At 40.8% G+C, this 25,631-nt stretch overlaps 1 protein-coding gene across 4 annotated transcripts; it reads left to right on the top strand.

Moving 5' to 3' along the window:
• The first annotated feature begins 16,990 nt into the window (after positions 1-16,990).
• On the top strand, positions 16,991-25,557 carry FAM210B (family with sequence similarity 210 member B). Of its 4 annotated transcripts, XM_052787034.1 has the most exons (5): positions 16,991-17,219; positions 20,531-20,703; positions 22,181-22,221; positions 22,532-22,607; positions 23,142-25,557. In XM_052787034.1, the coding sequence occupies exons 1-4, from the start codon at positions 17,043-17,045 to the stop codon at positions 22,588-22,590; spliced, it is 450 nt and encodes a 149-aa protein (XP_052642994.1). In that variant the 5' UTR covers positions 16,991-17,042; the 3' UTR covers positions 22,591-22,607; positions 23,142-25,557. The 4 variants fall into 4 exon arrangements, 3 of the variants coding, with proteins under 3 accessions (XP_052642994.1, XP_052643005.1, XP_052642978.1); XM_052787045.1 differs by lacking the exon at positions 22,532-22,607 and having other exon boundaries at positions 16,992-17,219; XR_008235187.1 differs by having other exon boundaries at positions 17,002-17,219; positions 22,181-22,607.
• Positions 25,558-25,631: the final 74 nt, after the last annotated feature.

The raw sequence follows: 25,631 nt of genomic DNA, 5'->3' as shown, positions 1-25,631 counted from the left end.
TCTGCTGATCAGTGCATTTTTCATTTTTAAAAAAGGGCAGGTTTGGGCTCAAAATAAAACGAAGTGTTTCTTGATCAGGAGCAGTCTTGTTTTGCACAGTTTGCTCAGCATCCCCCTTTCCTCTCGGTCGCACTGGTGAGCTTCTCCACCTGGTGGAATAGAGGAGAGTGACGACTATGTCTGCCTGCAGTACAGGAAAGCTGGAGTTTTTCTTTCTAACATTCAAGATTTGACAGAGAACAACTACACCATTATTATCACAAGTTGTTTATCTGGCTACCTTCCAGATTAATTGAGGGAAACACAACATAAAAGACTAGTGTATCTTGCAGACCTTTCCATTAAGGAATTAATTTAATCTTGCTGCCAAATTAGCTATACAATTATATGGTAATACATCTCATCATTAGAGGACTGCCGAGTTATTTGTACAACTGAAATGACATGATGCCCGATGTTCTGTGCACATACTGACTGCAGCACTGAGTCATTTAGCAGCTATTCTGTTTTCATTCTGCTCACCCACTCGTGTCACCTCTTGACTCAGTCCTCTCTGGATAGCCCCTGGCTGTTGTAAACAGCCCTGCTGTGGCCTGGGCAGAGCCTGGATGTAGTTTCTGGTCCCTGGAGTGCACTGTCCTGAGCAGATTCCAGTCTGAACACTTCTGCAATTCAGCCCTCCAAATTCTCAAACCCACATAGATCTCCCCCAAGTTTTCAGCTGCACAGTTAATCTCAGCCCTAGAAAAGCGTAACAGCAAGAAAGTAGGTGTTTTAGTAGAGGGGGTCAGTTGAGAAGTTTTGTATGTTGTTTTGTTGTGGGTTGTTTTGTTTCTTTAAAATCACAGATACTTTCTAAAAAGGAAAGTACAAAAAAAAAGCCCTGTTGGTGGGGTCGGGGGGGGTGGAAGAACTCCAGAGAATATTTCTTTCTTCTTTCCTCCTCATCTCTTAGGTTAACTTCACCCCTTGATTCATAGAAACGGTCACCTTTTAAAGTTTAGTGAAATTCCCTTCTGCCTTCTCTCTCCAAGGCCATGGACTGATCTCTCTTCATGGGAAGGATCCCTCTTCAAAATCTCTTCTGATTCTTCCCTGCCACATCCAGGGCACCAAAATTCAGTGTGCCCCAGCATTAAAGAGGCTGTTGTTTTGTACAGACAGGCTGGTAATCAAGGAGTCGCTGGCATAAATTTCTCTCTAGTTAGTCATGCAAGTGATTTTTAAGCACTTTTCCAGAACTGGCAACCTGCTGAGGTCAGTTTTGTCATCCTAGGGTACAAAAGTACAGGCAGCACAGAAAATGGGAGAAGGGTACAAAAAATGGATGTGGAAGAGGCAGGGAGTCATCATTCTACAGTTATATCCTACTTGTGTATTCTTTCATGGCTGTTAAACTTAAAAAACAGCAAATATGTGAAGTGAGAAGAATCTTCTGTTTGTTGGTTTGGTACTGGGGTAGCCACCCTTAGAGAGCTAGTGCAAGTTTTCATCAATGCAGGATGAAAATCAAACACAATAGACAAAGAAGCAAATGATCTACAAGTGATACAAGGGAGAATTCATCAGTAATATTTAACTTCAGTTTGAGGGTTATTCAGAGCCAGAATATGTAAAAGAGCAATGTCAAATTCCTGGGGAAAAAGCATTATATTAAAATAAACACTGGTTCTTCCAAAAGCTTATAAAGTTTCTCATCAATGTATTCCTTTATAAATACAAAAATAACTAAGATGATAAGAATTACCTTCAGCAGTATGTGAAGCTAGGAAGAAGAAGGAGTTTTAAGAGCACTTTCCAGACTACATTCTCATTTAGATACATCAAGTGAGACATGAAACTTCTCATCCATTAATGTCAGCTCTGTAACATGAAGAGATGATTTATTTATTAATACTCTGTAAGACTATGACTTCTTCACAGAAAAGCTAGGACTTAATATGAGCTTTGCTGTGAAGAGAGTTGCAGGATCAGACACTCAACTTGTTTCCTCCCTCAAGATATTTTAGGTGCACAGAATATGTAAACAATTTCTTTGCCTTACTTATTCCATTATAAATGAGTGGCTGTCTGATTTCTGACAGGATGGGAAAGCTGACAAATCCATTAAATAAAACATGTCTATCTAAAGCCAAAAGTGAAAGAAAGTGAGAAATCCTTGAAAATAAATGTCAGGGTCCAAAGCCACATAAAGTCTAGTAATTTCCAGTTAAAGCTGTTGCACCAGTGCACAGATTTTGCTAACTGCCCTCAGCACTCAGGCTACTAGCTCTCTCTGCTTCTTGGTTTATCGAATGTTGAAACCCAAGAGATTTTACAAAACTTAAGTTCTAACATTGAACATCAGAAGATGCTCCATGCCATTTTAATCAGGATACAACTGATGAAACAGAAACAACATTTAAAATCAATAGATGTCAAGCCATGTTAGGTGGCATCTGCTCATTTTAAACATTAAAACAAGTCCAAGAAATGTTCATTCCATAATTACTATATTTAAATGGAAAAAAGAGGAAAAGTTAGATTAAAACTAACAGCCAGATATACCAGCCTTAGCCTGCTATTTTGCATCTGTTAACAACAAAGCTGGAAAGCCCACCTAAATGCATGGTAAATCAGAATTTCCTTCTGCTTTGCTTCCACTGAGCAGTACAAAGCAGCCAGATTCATTTGATTTTGAAAGCATTCAATTAACTTAAAATACTGCTCATTTCTACATGAAGTTCTCTCTCTCTACTAGGAGGTTGGTTTTTTGGCTTCAACTCACTGTGTTTAAATAATTTCAACTAAAGTCAGATTATCTGATAATGGATGAATCACCTCTAGGTCATTAGCAACTATATCTCCTAAAGTTTGCATTGAACTCCAAGTGAATTTTAAAGGAAATTGATGTTTTCTCCTTCACCTTCTGGGCCTGCTGGTAACAAGAGTGTGTGTGTTTAAGCCAGGACCTCAACAGATAAAACACAGCGTGAAAGTGGCAGCTGTTCTGTAGAGGCTTGAGTCAAAAGCCTGAAGGTACAGTCAGGCTTCTGAGGCTCAGCCACTACCAGATAATTAGTCTTTCATTAAAGCTCAGGATCTGCATGTTGAATTAATTCCCTGAAGCAGCTGGCCAGCAAGAAACTGTCCCACATCCCCTTGTTAAAGCAGCAGGTTGAAAGCAACTCAGCACTATGAACAGCCCAGAGTGCACATTATAAAGCCAACTTGTTTTTTTAAATAAGAATAAAATTTCATATGAATGAGGAAGCAACTAAGTTCAAAATATTTTACAACAGTGGACAAGTATTGTTTCTTTTTTTACAGAGCCCCAAATACTGCTATAAAGTACTTGCTCACCAATATAATTATTTTTATCTTACGTACTTTAAGAAATGTGCAAAAAGTCACCAAATTCTTCTGAGGTACAATGAAACACCTGCCTGAGAGCACACAGTAGTCTTACACTATGGTTTGAGAAAGTGAGGGAAAAATCTGAATCCTTTTGAAATCAGAAGACAAATCTGTTAACCAGACTTTTCCTCATAGTCACACACAAAAAACCCAGTATTCATTACAGGCTATTCATCTAGTTTTGTTTTCTAGTTGCCAAGGATCTTAACCTGTGAGCATGGAAATGTGCAATCTTCAGGTCCTTTCATATTAAGGAAGATATGGGGATGGTAATGTTACAAATTCTGTAATATTTATTAAATGTACAAATATTTGTTTAGAAGAGAAAAATATTTGGCAGTGTTCCATGATCTTCAACAAATTTACAGAAAGTTGAGTATCTTCCCTGCTGAACATTCCTGTACCCTACTAATATATAAATGCTCCAACTGCAGAAGAAAAATATAAAGTTGGCACCTCGTAGTCTACACCAGGAAACAACAAGCTGGACAAGGTGGGTTTTTTTAATGATCATTAAGTATTTTACCTAATAACAAAGGTTCCTTCCTTCATTTGGAGCATTTCTAACTACAAAAATAAAAGCAGGCAATACGGGTCCTAATTTGTGAGCACATATGGTTGCTGCCTCAGAAATGCAATTCAGATGTTGATAACAACAAGTTAAACGTAATGTAGGTTCCGGAGGAAATTATTCCAAATTTTATCTTCAGTCAGTTCCATTTAGAAGATTTCAGGAAATTATTTTTAAGCATTTTTTTTAAGCTCCAGTGGCTTATGCAAGAGCTCCTATTGTTAACCTAGATGGAAACTATTTTTCCAGCTAGCATTTTACATCATTTAAAAAAAGAATCTATTGCTGAGCATGAATACACAGCTTAGAGTTTCAATTTGATTGGTATTGTCCACTGAAGTACATCCTGTGAGCTGATTATCACCTCATTCCTCTAAATAAAGATCTGAAAAGTCCCAAGGATTTTTAAGCATCTCTTGCAGCAAATGATGAGTTTGCCACAAGGTCAGGCCCTAATTGCCCTGCTGGCAGCCCTTACAGAGGCAAATGTTAGCATGTGCTTCAAGGGTCACATTTTTATATCTCTTCCACAGTAAAAGGGAAACTTTCTGAAATGAGTGAATTTTCCCTGACCCAGTTCCAGTCTGATGGAGGTGCCCAATGCAGAACAGTCCAAACGAGCAGGCAGGAGATGCTGCCTGCGTGGCTGGTGCGTGGAAGCTGGGCATAGCCAAAGCTGCACCTCTGCAGAAGCAGTCCTGGACCTGCACCCTTTGGTACCTGAGGAGAACATCCTATTCCAAGGGAACTAGCTGTAAGAGAATGGGGTATCATAAACTTAAGACTATTTCTTTCCAATCTCACATGTGTACAGTTGCTTGTAGGTGGCTCAGAAAATGTATTAGGTATGGTATTGATCTGGGGCCTATCAGCTCCTAAAAATTAGTGTCTGCCAATGGCGTGTGAGAAAGTCTATTCAGGTATCGCAGCTGGATGGACACTGTCACTAATAGTAAAAGACAGCTGACCTGGTTCATAATTAACATTCCTAGTTTCTATTAGTTTCATCATATCCGGCACTGATGACGATACTGCACTGGAGCAACAGTGATCCAATTCAAAATGACACTGACAAGGCATTTTTCAGATGTTGAATTAATCATTTACATTTTCTGTTAGCCACTATACCCTGGCAGCCTGTAACAAGATTCTGCTTCTCGAATTGATTCTGCCCCCTGTTCCCACCCTCTTCTTTCCCTTCCTTGCACCCTGCGGTTACCCACTGTAAAAGCAGAGTTACTCAGAAGGACTGCACAGGCTGGTTTTCCCCCTTTCTGTTCGCTGTCAGTTTATGTGCTGGTTTATTATTCTAGGATATCTGTGAGTGCTGAATGCCCTAGTTTGTTATTCCAGTGCCATCTCCTCAACTTCAAAAAAGACCAAAAAGTTCATCTTTTCTTTTCCTCCTAAATTCCTGACTTCATTCTCATAACAAAAAAGAAGAAAATAATCTGAACTAAGCCCGAGCTCTTTCTGTTCACTGCGAATTAAATACTAATATCAAATACTGGCTTAGGAAAGACTGCAGTGTTCATCAATACAGTTCCTCTGCACATAAAGTGAAGATAGAGCAGAATTATAAATGTTCATATAACTTCCGTCTGCACAGTGTTCACTTGTCACAAGTAATTATAAATACTTCACCCCTAGCAAAAGCAGAATTAAACAACTCTGTGCACCATTGTGTCAGTGTGTGAACTGCTTCACACTAGCCTTTAGGATCAATTATTTTGGCATAAAAATCTACAAAGGATGTGTTCATTTTTCTTTCATTCTTTAAATAGCTTTTAATGCTATTCCCATGGAAACTGCTTACAACCACATGCCTAATGTTTGTGGGTTCAAGCATTATCCAGGAACAATTCCAGATCAAAAAGGCTGCATCAAAAAGCTGAATTCATATGGACCGTTACCAGGAATTGATAAACACTGATGTTTATTTACTTCATGAGTCAGTACAAAACAGAACTGCTTAACCAAGTGAAGTTTTTAGCAGACAATGTGTATCGTTAGATCTTTTTCTCCAGTACAGTTACTTTGCCTGCAATCCTGTCAGAGGCAGCTGAAGGCTTTTCTAATAACAGGCAAAATTAGGTTTTGTAACCTCAAGGATGAGAAATACCTTATTTTCAGGCCAGCAAAATTCGGTTTCACTTTGGCAGCAGAACAGCTTCCCCAAAACCATAGTCTCTTGGTTAGCTGTGGTGCATGTTGCATCCACTAAAAATCTGACACTTCACAAACAACTAAAAAAAAGCAGGTAGCACCACAGAATGCTGGTTGTTTCTGATTATTAGCAAAACCTTCAGATTTTCAAGGGTTCAGTATGTCTGACCCCCAATTAGAAGTGAAATGGTCTACCAATTTATTATTTTTCTTAATTATCTTGACAGTATTTCTAGAAGGCAAGTCACCTATTAGTATGTGGGGGATGATGTACCATGGAAACCACTTTGGGGTTTCCACAGGACTGGATCTGCTGTTATGGCAGACTGGTAATTAAGGCACAGATCACTCTCTGATTTATGTCAGTTTTATACTATTGCAACATTATTCATCCAGCTAAAAAAGAGTGTTGTAAGGTTGCGTTTCTTTAGGAGCTTTTGGAATCAGGTTATTTTTTAAAACTCATCCAGGCTTCTGGAATAAGAGGATCTGTTAATAAACAGCTTTTCTTCTAACCTTTCCCTTTTGGGGTTTTTTTGTTTGTTTGTTTCTTTTCTTTGAACGCTTAATAACCTTTGTACAACATCCAAGATCCTTATTTTTTTCCAATTTTTCAGGTCTCCTTTCTGATTACCCATTTAAATTCACATTGCTATATATCCTTGTTCTTCTCTCCCATTTTACAAACTCTGGGTTTACAACAGTGTAATTAAGAATTTGCCCCAGTAAGCTCAGAGAGAAGGAGTAATAAACAGATAAACTTGCTAAATCCCTGAATAATAAGTGAATTCTCATGTACTATACCATAGGATAACAAATAATGAAGAATGTCTTACTCATTATTAGTGTGAAATAATGAATAATGGGAAGTAATACAGCAGAACGGCTTTCCTCCCTCTTTCCCTAGTGCTGAGGATACCTGCTGAGCCCTCCTTCCTCCAGACTTGCTACTGTAGCAGATTTTATACAGTGGTTCTTGAAAGCATATTTTGGCAACTGGTTGCACATCTGAAGAACAAGTAAAGAACCTTCTGCAGCAGTTAAGAATATTCAGCAATTTAGTCAATACCTGTCCCTATTCCCAGCAGATATGCTCATACTTGGCAGCGGCTCCAAGTTTTATTAGAAGTCAGGTAACCACATTAGCATACCATCGGGCCTGAAATAATACAGTTTTTTCTCAGCAGAGCTCATTAACTCAGCACAGAACAGTTACATGACTTCTGGTTATCTCAGAGCCGAAGCAGATTGAGCTCCTATCAGTAAAATGTGCTGTAGGCCTTCTCAATAAAAAAAATCCCACTCTGTTTTCTGCCCCCATGCAGGATGAGGTGCAGCAAGCCTTTTTCCTGATGAGAACTAGGGAGTGATGAATGAGGACTGGCTGGGGACTCAGTTTACCTAATAGACCTCCTCAATGGCCCACAACATCTACTCCCTCTTTGTTCCAAGGGAGTTGGCTGCATGACTCCTACTGAAGTAACCACTTTGCAATAGCAAGTTTTCACACATGGTTTAAACTGAGTCATAAATGCATTGCACAAGCCAGCTCCCAAAACTAGCCCAGCTGCGAAAAGTCAGCAGTGCCATCCATTGACTAAACTTTGTAAGGCATGTGCTTGACAGGGGAGAAATATCTAACAGTGAACAAGCAATATCCCTCCATTCCGCCTTCTTGCTATTGCAGATAATTTGCCAAAGAAAGTCTTTATATGTTGAACTCTGATCTCAAACAAGTTCCTACAATAGCTGCTCTCAAGCAACAGCTGCTAGACGTGTTAAAAGACTTCACTCATACAGACAGAATATCCGCGTTCGCGCTTGTTGACTCATGATGGATGGGTGCTTGTGCCAGCTAACTAGTGTCACAAGAAGAGCATGACAAGTTGCAGGGTGATCACATGCCCAGAGTCAAAGAACAGGCTCTTTTCTTTTCTCCTACTGAGATCATATAACAAGCACGACCATAGTGCAAGATCAGAACCAGGTACAGTAACATGACGCCAGTAATACGGCTAGTAACAGGGTGATCACATGCCCAGAGCCCAAGAAAAGGCTCCTTATTTTGTAAGATCTCAAAGTTGACAACCCTATACAGAATTACTCTCTTTATAAGCGGTCCTACTTTACCCAACCACACTTGAAAATATGACACAAATCTTTTGTAAGTGATAGGTTAGATGCAACTGTGGTTTGTAATCTACAATGCTCTCTAGCTATGGGCTCATATTACAAGCTACTCTCTTCTATTAAATGCTTGTATCAATGCAAGTAGTATTATTATTTAAGGTTTGGTCATTCAAAGTAGTTACAATTTTGGGTGTATCTCAAATTCTGCCTGAAAAGAAGAGCAGAAGACACCAAATGAAGGCACAGTCTCCTCCTGCACCTGCTCCTCTTCTGGTCTCAGGAAAATTACTGATGCAATTCTTCTGATGCAAGAACAGACATAAGGTACAAGCATGGGGACCTTATCTGCAAAAGGCTCTCTTGTTGCACTGCTCCTAGGTGCTGGCTCTGCAGAGCAGACAGAAGTTAAGGACCACCTTGGCCCCTTTACCCATGCCTTTAAGGAAGTTTACAGGTTTTTTTTCCTTACGGCCAATCACATCAGAACCTCTTGGCAAATTAAAGGTGTATATTCAAAAGCTGCAAGGTAAACCCACTTGCATGTATTATAGTACAGACTGGGTGCGTCACTCACTTTGAAAGGATGTGTCCCAGTGCAGCAGCATAACCAGCTGAAAGATGTGGTAACAATTTCCAGTAACCTCATACAAATAAGGGCTAATGACTGTGTTTAGTAATTCACATCAGCCTTTTCTGAGTACACTGCAGATTGAATATTGCATTGCACTGAGTTGTTTGGCCAGAATCCTATTATGGCATTATGCAGTGAGAGGTAGAAAAGAGGGAATCTGGCCTTGACTGTTACTTGTTTCAGCCAAATAGGCTGACAAATTGTTTTATAGCAATATTGGTAAGGAGTAAAGGGCAGGAAAATTTGCACTTGAGAATCTGAGTCATGGGCTGCTACAACAGAATGTTATCAACTATTTACATAGCTTTTAAGCCTGAAGGGGAAGAGGACAACCTGCTTTTTTATTTGTGAAAACAATTTGAAATTGCTGAACATTTAGAAAAACAAACACAAAACATGTCTCTCGCCTAATTTTTCCTAAGTTCTCATGAAGCTAAATTATGATCAGTACAGCAGTGAGACAAATGGAAAAATAAAAGCTAAAGGAGTCTATGTGGATTTGAAAGTCCATGGGAATCAGAAGAGTGTCATGGAGTCTCTCAAAACAGATGAGGCAGCTACTCAAAATGAGATTTATTCTCATCAAAATTGTTTAGCAGTCCAAAAAACATTAGTAACAGGTTTGGATGCTTGTCAAACAGAACCAATACTACACAGCCAGCTTCAGAATTCCCAAGCTTTAGAACGATGACCCAAAATGCGCAATCACTCACCCAATAAGGTGAGGGCTGTCAACCTCAAGGAGTTTCCTTAGCCAGCAGCCCAGCCTAAGGGGAGACTCCCCAACTGCAGACCCACTGCTCGGAGGAGGACCGACTCAATTTGCCCTCCGACGGGACTCCATTTATAACTTAGTCGAATCTGATCTGTGGTCACATATGGTCAGTGGTTTAGAAACATCTCTCGACCGAGGTGCTTCATTGGCTGTGGGCTTTGTCTGTCAACCGAAGGGCCTTGCCTTTCCTATCCCTCGACCGAGGTGTGTACGTGACCATAGTCTCCATGCAGCAGGGCAGCTTGACCCCCAAACCGCAGCTTCTAGAACTCTTTCCTTTCAGCGGTCAAGGAGTTTTGGTCTTTATCAGGGCAGGTACACCTGCCACAAAGAGGTGTAAAACAGCTTGAGGAGGCAAAGCAGTTTAAACATTCAGCTTCCAAATTTGGCCCCATAATTTTTCACTTCACAAAACACCACTTTACCCATTTTAATAGCAGCAGACTTTAAAAAGAATTCACTAAATAGCACTATTTTGCATCCCTCTCTGTGTTATAGTCATCAGCACAAGACACTGCACTTTTGCTGGGCTACTTGACTTCATCTGTTTTAAAAGTTTGATAGCTTTTTTCCACAGGTACAGGTCTAAAGCAGACACCTCTTCTCAGAGTGGGTTGCACTGAATGATAAATTAAATAGCCATCTGAAATCTTATCCAAATACCAAATCCCAGTTACCTGAATGAATTGTTTGCACTTCACTGCAAAATAAATATCAATCTAAGGGTAGAAGATGGTAACTTCTTCACAGACATGAGGAATGGAAACTTTGCTGGATACCAAAAAATGTGACTTGAGTTAAATGTTAAAGCCTGTCTTCCAAACTGTGAATGGGTACGTGATAACATCTCAAGAACTAGCAGTGGGCACAGCAATTATTGCTGCTTCAAATGTAACCCAGGTTAATAGTTACTGAAAGGTGACTTCTATGAAGTAAGTGTGTGTCCTCAGTGCAGCATTATTACGCAGAGCTAGGGCAAAAAGGCCAAGAGCTGTTTGGACGTGGAGACTGAGTTACCCTCCACATTAGGGTGAAACACGTTAGTGGGTGCCAAGGAAGCTGCTTCTGCTGCCACTCCCTGTAGTTTATCTGTTCTGTGAAAAAATAACTTTCTTGCTTTGCTGGGGCTATCAATCCTGCACCTAGCAGGAGACATCAGATGTGATTTTCACTGACACATCCAAATGGCTATACAGCACACCATCCAACTGAAAAAACATCTCATCAGAAGATTACTGGAGAGGACTCTTGTGGCAAGAATTGCTTGCTGACTTGTATCAACTAAGACACAAAGATCCTGAAAGAACTATGCTTCCTCCATGAGAAAGAGAGGGACCTTCATTGCTCGACGGCAACAGTCTGCTCACTCACATGCATGCCAAGGACGGGCACGTGAAATCAGCAGCAGGTCACATAAATACAAGCAATATGGATGTTTTCACTTCTTTTTTCTTCTATTTTTACTTTACACCCCTTTTTCTCAACAAGACTACAGGGTCAAAGAGCAAGACCTGCTTAGTAGGTGAAATTCATCTTTGTGCAGAGGCTCCCACAAGTCAACACATAAATTGCCAGATTAGCTTTTGGAAGGATTTGGGTTGAAGCCATACCTCCCCTTCCTCAGACAACCAGAGCTCTGCAGTGGAAGTTCCCACACTTCTCCAGGGCACTGAAATGACACAGGGCCACACAGTCCCATTCTTCAAGGACTTGCAGGTAAATAAAGCAAGTAATTCCTTCTTTGTTGTCCTGTTTGGAGATTTTTCTCACCCTAAATTCCTCTCACAGACAAAAATATCTGGACTGGCTTCCTTTGGATTTAGCTATCCTAGCAGTGCAGTCTTCTCCCATTTGAATACAAGATACCAAGTTTTAATGATTTTCCACTGGTTTTGCTTGAGAAGGAAGATGTCCCTGAAAGTTACCTGCATGTACTCGAGCATTCATGACACAGAAATTTCCTACTAAGCATGTTTATAAACTGCACATGGATTCCTCAAATAATAAACAGGCATTGTGTTATACTTTGCACAGATACACATTTTAATTTCAAGGAAATAAAATTTCCTGATATTCTTTTCCTTATATCATTTTAATTCATGTTCATCTTATCAACTACCCACATTATCTCATCTTCATAATTTAGGCACCCTTGGAACATGATGTGAAAAAGCCAATGTACTAAAGAACTAGGCCACTTAAAACTAGTTCACATGCCATGCCCTTAATTTACTATAATATAAAAAAATTTACTTTAGCTTCTTTTCTGAATGAGGTTCATGATCAGTTCCCAACTTCTCTCATTATATTTATGTACATAGCATTACTACATTTGTAATAATACTAGATGATACAGCTTCCATCACGCATAAGCAATTGCATCCCCCTCTCATACAGGAACCAATTCCTACTTGTCCATCAGAAGGCATTATATTTTGGAACTATCAATCACATTCACGATCCCTGAATTATTTGTAGATTAAATGATTTGCAAAACTTGCAATGAATTTGCTCTCATGGAGTTTATAAAACTTAGAAGACTTCTAAGATTTCTTCATTATCAAAACATCACTGTAGTTTGACTAAGACGTTATTAAAAGTAAGCTGTTACTGAATTACTAATCACGTGTCCTTACAAATGAACTTAACTCCTGAACTAGCTCATTGCAGAGTCCCACAAGCATCAATGGCAGTACTTAGCTTGCACTCTTGGCAAACCCCAGATTGAACAATTCTGCAACATGGATTTCTAGTTGCAGAAATTGCATGTTATAGCATACTTCAGTTCTGTCACTGTTTCTACAGCGCTGTAAAATGAAGACAGATTTTGACTTCAAAAAGTCAAATTATGGAAGGGAAAGTGTTATGTAAGGGGTTTATAATAGATATCTTGATAAAGGGTATCCCCTATGCTACTTCATTATAAATGCTCTGATAAAAGCATGACAAACATTTCTGACAAATTACATGAGAATGGTCATTATGGAAAAGCCTTTGCCTCATGGGAATCCAATTGCATCTTCTGGCGACATTTTACTTACTGCCTCTTTGGCAGTCTCTCATCTTAATTCCCAGCTTTACTCTTACTGATGATAAACAGTAACTATGCAATAATAACATGAATAACACAAAACCAGAGCAGCAGTATCTGGCTATTGGAAAATTACAAAAGGAAAAGAATAGTAAATCTACATAGCAACAGGCTGAGAGATGAAGCAGTGGTTCAGACAGGACACAAATGCAGTGAATCAAGTGCATCATCAATCTAAGTCTATTTTTAAATAATAGATGCCTAAGCCATCTTGATTTGGGGTTCACATCTCGACATGCTCTTATTTCAGGACTGCTGAACACGCTTTTGAGGTCTGTAAATATTTTAGCATTTTGTAGCATCCACTTTTTCAGTTTATCTTATATTTAGCATAGATACCAAAACATTTAGATACATGAGTGCTTGTGAGAAAATGCATGACGGAGAAAGAAGTACATTTATATAAGATAAATTATTAAAGTTTTGCTTGGAAAATGGACACGTTTTAAAGACTGATATTCTAATTATCAAAGAGCAATAGGACAATTTGAGTTAATTTTCGAAAAATGAAAATTACTAGTCAGTCCTGCTGACTAACAATAGCAATCATCTCAATTTACATGAAAGATAAATGCACTGTATGAGTGTAATAGAGAAATTCAGTAACCAAAAAGTGAATCTCTCCTTCACATTCAACTGCTATTGCGCCCACTCTGGTGGATACAACGTCACATCTTCCCATGGGATCTAGCATGTTAACAGCTAGTAAATACAAGTTCAAGGCAGTTCTTTGTTAGGTCTAAAAGTCTTGTTCTCCCACTCGCCCCACAAATTACGTTAGCAAATGTGACACCCATCTACAAGAAGGGCTGGAAAGAGGATCCGGGGAACTACGGGCCTGTCAGTCTGACCTGGGTGCTGGGAAAGGTTATGGAGCAGATCACCTTGAGTGTCACCATGTGGCACACACAGGACAACCAGGTGATCAGGCCCAGTCAGCATGGGTTTATGAAAGGCAGGTCCTGCTTCACTAACCTGATCTCCTTCTATGACGGGGTGACCCACTTAGTGGATGAGGGAAAGGCTGTGGAAGTTGTCTACCTAGACTTTAGTAAAGCCTTTGACACTGTTTCCCACAGCATTCTCCTGGAGAAACTGGCTGCTCATGGCTTGGATTGGGTGCACTTTTCACTGGGTAAAAACTGGCTGGATGGCCAGGCCCAAAGAGTGGTGGTAAATAGAGTTAAATCCAGTTGGCTACTGGTCACAAGTGATGTTCCCCAGGGCTCAGTATTGGGGTCAGTTCTGTTTAATATCCTTATCAATGATTTGGAGAAGGGGATCGAGTGTACCCTCAGTAAGTTTGCAGTCGACACCAAGTTGGGTGGGAGTGTTGATCTGCTTGAGGGTAGGAAGGCTCTACAGAGGGATCTGGACAGGCTGGATCGATGGGCCAAGGCCAATTGTATGAGGTTCAACAAGGCTCAGTGCCAGGTCCTGCACTTGGGTCACAACAACCCCATGCAATGCTACAGGCTTGGGGAAGAGTGGCTGGAAAGCTGCCTGGCAGAAAAGGATCTGGGGGAGCTGGTCGACAGCTGGCTGAATATGAGCCAGCAGTGTGCCCAGGTGGCCAAGAAGGCCAACGGCATCCTGGCTTGTATCAGAAATAGTGTGGCCAGCAGGACTAGGGAAGCGATCGTTCCCCTGTACTCGGCACTGGTGAGGCCGCACCTTGAATACTGCATTCGGTCTTGGACCCCTCACTACAAGAAAGCCATTGAGATTCTAGATGTCCTGGCAATGCCTGAAGATTTCAGGCAGTAAATAACAACTTGGTGGAACTTGCAAATGGAAGATGGCCCCAAGTCCTACTGTTGCAGGCAAGGAGAGGTAAATATAGTGATATGCAAGGAGTAAACATTGTTGTACATATTACAGAGACACCTGCATATCCAGGATAACACATATGTGTGTCTGTGTGGAAGCATTTTCTTGAGCTGTCTTTGAAAGTTGTACCTTCTCCCCTTTGTGTTAGTTACAGTGAGCAGGATAGAGCTAATGTCTTTTTCCCTGCACTTGTAAACTATCTTCACATGAAGGTATCTTAAGCCCGGGTGTTTGCTTGTTTTTCAATAAGCATATATCATTTGTTGCTTATCATATTGTTCCTTCCTGCTTCTAAGCAATATCTCCCATGGAGATTTTGGAGACAGCAGACAGCCAGACTGTACATATAAAACTGCCAACCCTAATGCTTTTATGCCTCATTAACTGACCTCCTGCTCTTTTCTGCACTTGCCCAAGATTTCTAGATGTCCAGTAGCAGCATAACACATACACCACAGAAGAGCAGCTCTGTGATCTCTACCACGCAATGGCTCTAATGGGTCTGCCAGACAAACACAGGGAAGTGTCCAGTGTATATGTGCAGAGCCCTGTGGTGGTCCATGCCAGTGGAACTTGACTGACAACTTCTTTACTGAGATCAGAATTAACTCCTGGGATTTTTTATAATGCAGAAAAAAATTGACAAAATTGTAGTGTGCTATGATTAGAGCATTGCCATGTTAGTATCATCTGTCTACTCAGGTGGTGCTGGTCTATAGTCACAGAAAACACATTAACAAATTGCTTTGGAACAGTAATAAACATAATAAATATGTGAAACTGTGTTCCGAGAAACTATTCTTCTACAAAGCATTCAGAGAGAGACTAGGCTTATGAAGCAAGAACTAAAGGAAGTGTAAAACACTAGAACTGGCAGTGCTGTTTTTTATGCCCAGAACAGACTCTATTTTAATGCATGTAAAGCTGTCCCCCTCTCTTCCTCCAAGATACTCCTTGAAACCCATCTGTTCTGTCGTGCACTGCACTTAACAAGAGCCACCCACCACGCCGTTTCAGCATTGTACCACTCAGTGTTGTCCTGTGCAGTTCCAGCTTGTGCTCCTAAACTGCAAGCTCTTCTGGAGGGAAAAACCTCCTATTTATCTGACATAATTCTGCTATTGTACTCAGCCCTGCATGCTTACATCACTGTAAAAACAACAACGTGCCTGAAGAGGAAAGGCTTAGCAACTAGGAAAAGAAAAGTATTTCATTGCTGGAACTTAGCGTTCAGACACATTGTTTCAGTACGTTAATATAGTTAGTGCAATATCTACCCTTTGCCCCGCAATGAGCAGCCTTGTCTGTGATGGGAAGAAGCCACCATTTCAGAAAACTGCAGCGATTGCAGTTATGAAAAGCCTTGACATTGTGCAGGATAGTGGTCAACTTGCAGATATTAAACCATGTTCGGTAGCAGTAACACTGAATGGTTGAAACACCACAAAAGGTCTGGAAATCACCACAGCTATGCACTGATCCTGAAAATTACCCAGCGTGGACAGATCTTGCTCATCAACCAAAACCCTACTGGTCGAAATAGGTTGAAATAACGAATCCCAGAGCTCCACAAGGCACTGGGATTCACCTGCAAGGAATATCCCCCACACATGCCCAACATCTACAATTCTCCCACAGTGATGTTATACTTCAATGGTATTTTTAATTCCTACTTTTCCTGTTGTGGTTTTAATAGAGAAACAAGGCTATAAGTGTGAGACCTTCTCAGTGTTGGTTGGAAGGCCTCTTCTGGTCTTGGAGACGCTATGAACCCTTTGGGACTGGAAAAACTCTGCGTTTGCACTCTGCCCTGCACCATGAAATCTTGGCAAATTACTAGAGCTCCACAAAATAAAGTCAGTAATTAAGTAAACAGCCTGTACTGTAAGCCCGTGCACCAGAACTGCAGCAGCCATGACATTCTAACCACCTCTCCGCTTCAACGTACACTCTGAAAAACGACAGCCATCACCTTCCCTCCGCGCTGACAGGCCTAAATACCGCCGAGGACACTGAAAAGGCAATTCTCCCCTCTTAGCGAGCTACCTGGAAGGCCACACCATAAAGCTGCTGTGGACACGCTCCTACAGCTCCTTCCAAAAGAGCGCTGGAGGGGGTTTAGCCCGCCAAGAAGAGGCAGGGGACTGCCTCATACCGTCCCAAGTGGCAACACACGGCCCTTAGAGACTTTTTTCCCCTCACACCAAAAGCGCGCACCGCTCGCTCCCCCTCAGCAGCCAGCGACACCTGCAACCGCCCTCCAGCAAAAAACCGCCAACCCGCCCGGCGGCGGGCGCCCTCCTCCTTAAAGGGGCAGCGTCCTTAAGGACGCTGCCCCTTTAAGGAGGAGGGCGCCCGCCGCTGGGCGGGGTTGGTGTTCGGCTTGTCAGGCCTGGTCGCCCGCCCCGCTCGGTGCGCAGAGTTGTGGCTGCGCTGTTATCGCGCCGTTGCTATGTACCGCCTGGTGCGCCTGGGCCCGCTGCGGCCGCCGGCCGTTCCGCGCAGCCCCCCGCGCCCGCTCCCCGCCGTCCCCCGCGCCTTGGGCTGCGGTCCCCGCCTCGATCGGGTTGGCCTCAGCCCGCCGCTGCCCCTGGTAACGCTGCGATCCGCCGCCGGTAGCTCCGCCAAGGTAGGTAGGTGGGCGGGGGGGGGGATGTCTGGCAGCCCCCCGTGAGGTACCGAGCTGTGTGAGGGGGCAGCGCGGCCTCAGGGCCCGCCTCTGGAGGGAGATGTCTTGGTGGGGAGCGGATGGTAGCTTTGGTTAAAGCCCAAGTGGTCCTGTTCTGGAAGTGTTTTCCAGCTTTTGGGGGTATGTTCAAGATCAGGGGTTCGGCTGGCCTGTACTGCCCCCGGGGAGGGGGGGGGGGGCATGTTTTCCCTGGGGGCTGCAGAGTTTGAGCACTTCGGGTGAGTCGTGAAGGATTAAAAAGAAGGGGGTTTCAGTAATTCGCGCAGACACCGAGAAGCCCGAGTGTTCAGGTGGCGGTGGCTGAAAGGGTTTTCTAAAAGTGCCGGGGGTTTCAGCCCCTGCAAATGGCAGCGGGTGGCAGGCTGGCGGAATGCCTGCAGAGTCTGACTCTGCGCCTTTTCGTTAGCCGAGAGATAAAATACGAACGTGCACCCTCTTAATTACGTGTTTCGCTGTGCTTTCACCGTTCAGTTGATTTTTGCGGAGATGGGAGGGAAACATTTTTCTGAATTTGTATCACTCATTGTTTTGTATTTGAATTGACTCAGGAAGAAGAGCAACTGATGGCCTTACACATAACTGTTGTTTACACTGTAGTAGATTATTAAATCGTGTTTATGTTGGGTTTCTGTAGGAGACAGGGACCTGCTTTCCAGCTGCTTGTGCCAAGATTGTGAACATGAGCTTTCCATACAAAGCCTCATTTACATCTTAATTTCTACATCTTAATTTGCAGGTTAATTTCTGTAGCCTCATTGCAAAGCATAACGTGATGTTTCAGGTTTGTTTTCATGCCTTAGTTCATCCAGAAGCTGAGTCTTTGCCTAAATTATGGGAATAAAATTGGCTTTCTAGCAGAAATATTGTAGCAGCATTATATGGAAAACAGGTAGTTTTCTTTGCCAAGTTGTACGTTATTCAGGACATGACCGTACTGATAGTCCAAATAATATCTGCTGAAGTGGTACTTTTTTTAACATCTTCCTTCGATACCATTCAGAAATTGCCTGGCATGTGAGCCTGAGAGCATGAGTGAATTAAAATGTACTTGGATGGTGAGAACAAGGTACTTTTCAATCCTTATGCTCCATCTTGCAAGCATGGCTGTAAGACCCAGAGTTCCTCTGAGGCTTATGTATCTCTGTAGGCTGTCAGCTCCTGTTTTCATGGCAGCTATCTGAAGAAAATCTTCATGTTTGGCTCCTTAAATAGATAATGATCATCTTTGTTTGGATGAAAATTTCACTATAAGCTATTAAATCTTAAAATACCATTCAAACCATGCTTGGCTTTTAAGAAAATCACACCGTTGAATAAATGACTATTCTTGACTAAGCATGTGATGTTGATTGCATTGTTAGGACAGCTTCTGGCAGAAGGTATTACGAGCCAATTTTGTTCAGTTTATTCAACTCGTTCCATTCAATAACTCAGTATTTAAATTTTACAGACTGGGAGTTAAAACAGAATTCTTCCTTCCTCCCCCCAAACTCCCCTTTCCTATAACAAAACTGAAGAGTAGGAGAATGAGTACTGAAACATGGTGAAGTAGCAGCAATGTAGTACAGCTATGTATGGAATCTGAGTACATCCAGTGGCTGAAAGTAATTAGATTAAGCAAAAGAATGGATTCATAGTTAGATAATGTGCTTGCTTAAAAAAATATATATTTGAACATTTTTTCCTCATTTACCTTCTAGTATTAAAACTGCTTGGTTTAAGCAATAAAGGATTTCTTTTTCTACTGGCATTTTTCTTTCTTAGTCAAGTTTCAGTTTCTATTCAACTATGGCTTTGGCTCATGAGCCAAAAAAAAAATTTTAAAAAAATCTAACTTTATCCATTATGTTTGAAAATTTTAAAAATACAAGAATCAGAGTAAGTTTAGCTACACGATTCCCTAAATATGTATTTATGGATCAGCATGATTTCCTGTCAAAATGAAATGCAGAGTAACACAAATTTTGATTAAAAAAGAGAAAAACAGCAGCAAACATAGGGTTTGGGGGTTTTGAGGGGGTGGTATGGTTGGTATGGTTGGTCTGGTTAAAATCACTGATTAAAGCGAGTTCATCCTACCATGAGTGTTGTAAGAGGAGCCTGTCTTGTATCCTAATTTACAATCTCAGCAAGCCCAAAGATTAATCAAAAGTATTTATCTTCTAATTTGTGTGCCTTGAAACCAATCCACGGTAGGACAAAGTGGTGCCAGGCACTCAGTAGCTGTACCTGTCCTGTGGGCAGCAGCGGCCTTTAGTGTGGCTGTCATATTGTCATGACTGCTGCTGAATTCAGCTGAAAAGAAAGGACTCTTCTAATCTTTCCTGACAGCCGCTCACTAATTAGAGAAAAATCCTGAGGTCTTTGTGGAAACATTTTCTTTTTCCAGTTAGTATTTCTTCTATGGCAAGTATGAGGAGGTATCCAACGGCTGTCTTGTTACTAGCAGCGTATATGCCCTTCTTTGCCGGCATTGCGCTATCAGATTGCTTTGGGGTATATTTTAGTATGAAGTTCTGCATTTTAAATTTAGTGAGATAAAAAGCTATCAATAAATTTTACTGTGACAAACATTTTCAGTGAAGTTAGGCTATTTACACCAGCACTGGCATGTCTGTATAGTTACTGTCTATACTGTGGCAACAGTATTGTTTGTTGCTGTCAACAGTAGCAGTTCCCTGGTTCTTCCTTTTTTCAGCTGATCTACAGAGGGTGATTTACAGGAACTTAAATGTTGGACCTCTTATATCAGTAAGTTGTTAGTAAGCCAGCATCAGTGTGGTATCATGTAGGCTTCCAGTGCCATCAGCTGCTTAGCCCTTGACCAAAAGCTCTTATAAGAATGCACTGTACAAAGCTGAGCAGTGGGTGTAAGCAAAGATCTCTTTGGCACCTCAGTGTCACCTCTCAAGCAACTGTGTGGGTGTGCCTTGGCACACATTTGGATCAGATGGAAGACTGGGACTACGGTAACTCTTTTTAATGATGAAACTTGCATTGTGTAAGAACTTGCACCAAGCTCAGTGCATCCCTTTGATATGAATAGTTGGGAAAAGGGAGTTTGCATGGGCTCTGCCACAGGCATCTGCTATCATGATGTGAAAGAGCAAAAGCATGTTACTATCTTCCCAAAGCATGCTGAACAGCACTGTATGCAAGCCACTTCTTTCATTATTTCAGATTGGCTCAACTGACTGGAATATGATATTGTGCTTAATGCTAATAAATATTTTTAATTGTTTTCTTTTTAGGATGCAGGTGGTTCCCCCGAAAAGGCAGTCACGGATCCCAGTGGTGAAAACAAGAAACTCAACAAATCCCAGCAGCTGAAACAAGTTTTTAAAGAATACGGTGCTGTAGGGGTTTCATTCCATGTTGGAATTTCATTAGTATCTCTAGGAATTTTCTACCTGGCTGTGTCAAGGTGAGGTTTGCACAGTTGTCTGTAGCCTCTAGGTAATGGTTTAGCCAAGAAAAATATCTTACCATTGTGCTTATTTCTGGAAGGAGACATGTACTCTATGCCTGTTTCATCTATACACAGTAATCTTCTGAATTTTGGGCGTAGATGGATCCATTTATAATGGAGATTAGACCCATGCCTGATGAGGTATGAGAGAAGATAGATGTACATGGTCTTCTTGCATAGGTTCACGATCCATGGTGGTCAGGTGAAAACAGCAGAGTAGAGACTGCACCAGAGTAACTAACCAAATGAGAGAATTTATTTTTGTTCTGCAGAGATATCTTTTCTTCTCAAACAGTAGTATGGTCTGCAGAGATAGAGCCATACAAAAGTGCTGGAGCTTAGAGATAAATTTGTTTTTCTTCATGTTGAACTCACTTTCTGTAGTTGAACTGCAGAAGGCAATGGCCACTAAAACAGGATTAGATTAAAAAAAGAAAACACTAGATAACCGTATAGGAGTCAGGTGGGAAATTGTGTATGTAGCTTCTGGTGGGAATGCATCAGTTATAAATATGTCTGTTGAGCATGAGGTATTTCAACTGAGGAGATGAGGAAACACATTGTTTCTCAAAACATTCCCTGCCCCTTACTTTTGCCTTCAGTGGGGATATGTGAATGCCCGATTTCTCTAATTTACTACATCATGGCACAGGGTGACAATGAAAATTTTTTCCTTCAGGTATGATTTAACTCCCAGTTACAAGATATTATACTGGCAAGTGAAGGGGGTTGCGGCAACAACTTACTTTGGAAAATTACTCCAAACATAGGAACCTTGATGAAAGCTGCTATGTCTGTAGAAAATTAAAATATTGATGGATTTGGTAGATAATGCTTATTTGAGATCCATAATACTTCCTTCGCTTGCTAGATTTTAGATAAGATACTTGTCATTTTAGCAGCTTTATACTCCTCTGTTAGAACACTCTAAGCCTAACAACAGGTACCTTATTTGGTTTGGGTTGATCTATATGTGATAAATTTCATCAAGACACAGAGTAGGCTTTATTGTAAATTTTGGGAAGATGAATTTCCAACACAAATTCACAAATTTCTAACTTTTTTAAAATTCAAAAGTAAAGAAATAGATTATTTTATCTCCGAAGGTTGAGCATGGAGCCGAGTATTCTCCATGCACATGCTGCAGCTATACAGCTGTAAAACTAAGAACAGACTTGACTTCACAGGGAACTTGTCAATTTAAGTAAAAAAATGTGCATCTGAAAATATTGCATGTGTTGTTGCTACAGAAGTAACTTAAACTGTTACTGCTGAAATAATTAATTGTTTTTATTATTTAACATCTAATTTGAACATAAATTCCAGAGTTGGAAGTGTGCCATGTTAAATTCCCTGAAAAAAATAGCACTGTATATTTTTTAGCATGCAACCTTGAAATAAACTAAAGAAATCTTGTTTTCTTTTTCCCTAGTGGTGTGGATATGACTGCAGTTCTCTTCAAACTTGGTTTCAGTGAGTCATCATTACAATCTAAAATGGCTGCTGGTACAAGCACATTTGTGCTGGCATATGCAGTTCACAAATTGTTTGCTCCAGTACGAATCAGCATCACTGTGGTTTCTGTGCCATTTATTGTCCGATACTGCCGGAAGATTGGTTTCTTCAAACCTCCTGCCCCAAATCCATGATTTCTTACTGTTTTTTACTCTTTTTAAATGCTCTATATCCATGTAGCTTTTTGGATTGCTAAAGTTTTTTAAAAGACTTACTTGGATTCATGTTAATGCTGACCTCCTCTTGGATTTCTTACTTGTTCTTTCAGGTAAATGTTACACTGTGAAAAGTGCTGTCCTCCTTTCCCTTTTGCCACCTCTTCTTTAGAAAAACCTGTTAAAATGGTATCTGGTTTCCACTGCAAGTGGTAATATAAATGCTTAACAATGAGCAGTCTCTTTAGAACACACAGTTCTGGGTCTTTATAATCTAGCTTTTTGGGCCTTAACATTTCTCTTGTCAAAATAGAGTGGCCATGTTAGTTTATTACTGTGTAGTTGGGAAACAGACTAAGATTCTCTTCCTAATAGTCTGTGGAATAAACAATATCCTACTGTATGAATAGTTCTTTTGGTAAGTGTGTATACTGGAATCTAAGGTGGTAGGTGAGTGTTTCTTTGTTATAAAAGGCATGTATTAGAGTCCAGTCTTGCAGCACCACACACATGCTGAACTAACCTAAGTGGCAGTACCTGTATGCTTACTTATTACACGGTGATAATTGTTTTAGCCAGAATAGGTGATGCACCATTCTGAAACTACAGCTCCTTTGTGGTACTTCCATGTTTCAAGATTTTATTGTTTGCAAGTGTGCTTTATTTATAGGCTAGGAACTGGCCTTACTGAAGTCCTCTTTTTTTTTTTTTTTATGCCTATAGACTCAGAAGGAATCCTGAGTCTACTGAAATCAGTGTAACCAGAATTACCTCCTATGTGAACATATTCCAAAGACCATCAAGTCAGAGGCAAGGTATCTGTGGGTTTTTAATCTATTGAGATCTGGCTTTGTACTGGAGACTTTTTTTTTTTTTTAATCTGAAAACTAACCCTAGCAGCTTTCTGCTCCTGTGGATGAAACTCAAATCTGCACCTGAAGTCCAGACATTACAATTCATAGCTTCTCAAGAACAATTCTTATGCTTTTGTCTGACAGACTGTTGAACGTACCAGTTAGAGGTGCTTTCCATTTCCTTATTTGGACACTGTTCCTATTAGAATGTAGTTGCATATGCATTATATTCACATACCACCTTTCAGTTAACCTAAAGACTGGATCCCAAAACTAGGTAGTCAATGTAACATTCTGTGGTAAACCTAAGTTTCAGACTTAGGACTGTGCTTCTGTGAGATAGCTCAAGCCAGATCTATCAGTCTTTTGGACCTGTTCCTCCTTCTAGGTCTGCTCTTTGTATGTTGTCTTGCTCTGTCTTTGTGCTTACGTTTACCCCAAGGTGGCTCTGACAGATCTGTTCATGCAGGAATCTGATTAAAGTAAAATAGCAGGAAATTACCCTGGTGATGACAGTAATTTTTTTTTTTTTCCCCTGAAATATAGTGAATTGAGAGGAAGGAATCATGTGGTTAGGATGAGAGTTGGCTGAGGGAGGGAAAGAGGAGCAAGTAATTTCTGTTGTTACAAGCAACCTATTAACTCTACTCAGCCATAACATTAAATTGCACCTTAACTCCTTTCCCATTCAGGAAGTCCAATCCATAGGCTGGTTGGATGCACTGAGGATTCTCAGGCTCACTAGTGAGCAAGCAGCACTTGTGCTCTAGGAAGATGAGTCACAGCCACATACATCCTTGTACCTCTGTATTATTGCTACCCCTTGGTTAATCAGAGGTTTTCTCTAAGACAGGGAAAACTGGAAGAGGGGTAGTTTACCTCCTCTGCTCTGTGGAAGCAAGCAGATACTAGAGATTGCCACCTGAAAACAAAGAACCCATTGGTAAGGGCTTGGTCTCAGGGGGCTGTGCTGTTAGCACAGATGAGGGTTTAGCATCTTAAGATGGAAACAGTTGCAGCAGTGAGTAGGTACACATGCAAGATAGAGGCTTGATGTATAATGCAAACACAGCCATACGTGACATATGTAAAGATGCATTATATAGTTAAACACTGCTCAAAATACTGACCTTAGGAGCAGGGCATACTGAGAATCAGCCTTGCAGTGTGGCCTGCTTCCATGAGCTATAAGCTGTGTCACTAACAGAGCTTATATCCTGCACAGCTGCTTGGCTTGCTTGTTAAAATATGGAGCCAACATTCTGCTGCTTCATGTACCCATGTGTGCAGAAGGAATGGCTGTCAAGCTCATTTTGACTAGCTGCTTATTAAAAAAAAAAAAAAAAACCCACACAACATACTGGACTTCACCCATTTCATGCCTGCTTTGCAGTATGGCTGCTGAAACTGGCAGCTTGTCCTAGCTTCAGCTTGCTGCTATCTAAGCCAGCTCCAATAAGAGCACAAGTTTCAAATCAGCTTGTCCCTCAAGGAAGCTCTGCCTTTACCCTTGACTGATCTGTGTTATTATACCTGTTACATGGATGGAAGCTTATTGCTGAGTGTTTGATAGGTAAAAACTGCACACAGTTGAAGGGTTACCACATTATGACAACACGCAACCAATACTACTGTAGCTTTCTGGGACCTGCTACATTCTAGAACAGCTAGAGTCTTTGAAATTTCAAGTGGGCAGTCAGTATTTATTAAGTGTAAGTTTTACTTGGGCTTTTTTTTTTTCTGTTCACAGAAGCCTGTGGGTTTTTTCTACATGCCCTCTCTCTTTGCATCAGTTTAGGGCAAGTTCTGTTACCAAGGCTAACAAAAGAATTCCAGAATAGTCACAAGGCATCCTTGTTTTCTTCATTAATCAGTCATTTCCAATAAGTATGTTTTGTCCTGAAGTTGATAGAAAATTAATATTCAAGCTTTTTCTTTTTCAAAAAAATCTTTCTGTAAAGCAGGAATCATTTAAAGCAAATGCACCTAAATGTTATTAAAAGTCACCAGCACTAACTAGAGATTTTCTTGCAGTAAAGAAACAGAGCTTCATTTAAATTATGACCAGAATTGAGATTACCTATTAAGATAAATATGGTTGTATAAACTACTGGCAATTTATTTAGATGAAGTTTTTTGCAAATTATGTTTTAAATTAATTTGAGAATATATTTTGAATTCTAGAATCCTTGCTTGTAAAAGGATCATTTTTTAAAGTGGTTTGTAAAATAGTGAAGATGACCTTAAAGTCTTATAATGAAAATAAAGTAAATTGCTTTCTCTTAGTTTGCTTGAAGTGTTTTACTGGAAGAATAGTTGGTTTGTATGTTTTGGTGGCGAGTTGCCTGACCCTTGCTAC

The sequence above is a fragment of the Harpia harpyja genome, chromosome 1 (genome assembly GCF_026419915.1).
Source record: "Harpia harpyja isolate bHarHar1 chromosome 1, bHarHar1 primary haplotype, whole genome shotgun sequence".
NCBI classification, from domain to species: domain Eukaryota; kingdom Metazoa; phylum Chordata; class Aves; order Accipitriformes; family Accipitridae; genus Harpia; species Harpia harpyja.
The sequence above is the reverse complement of the archived record's forward strand: the minus strand, read 5'-3'. Positions and strand labels throughout refer to the sequence as shown.

What these genes read in the sequence shown, in the direction of transcription:
- FAM210B (XM_052787018.1), top strand. Translation starts at nt 17,043, where the DNA reads ATGTACCGCCTGGTGCGCCTGGGCCCGCTGCGGCCGCCGGCCGTTCCG. An exon ending in CCGCCGGTAGCTCCGCCAAG is followed by an intron (nt 17,220 to 20,530) that starts GTAGGTAGGTGG and finishes TTTTCTTTTTAG; the next exon opens with GATGCAGGTGGTTCCCCCGA. An exon ending in TTCTACCTGGCTGTGTCAAG is followed by an intron (nt 20,704 to 22,180) that starts GTGAGGTTTGCA and finishes CTTTTTCCCTAG; the next exon opens with TGGTGTGGATATGACTGCAG.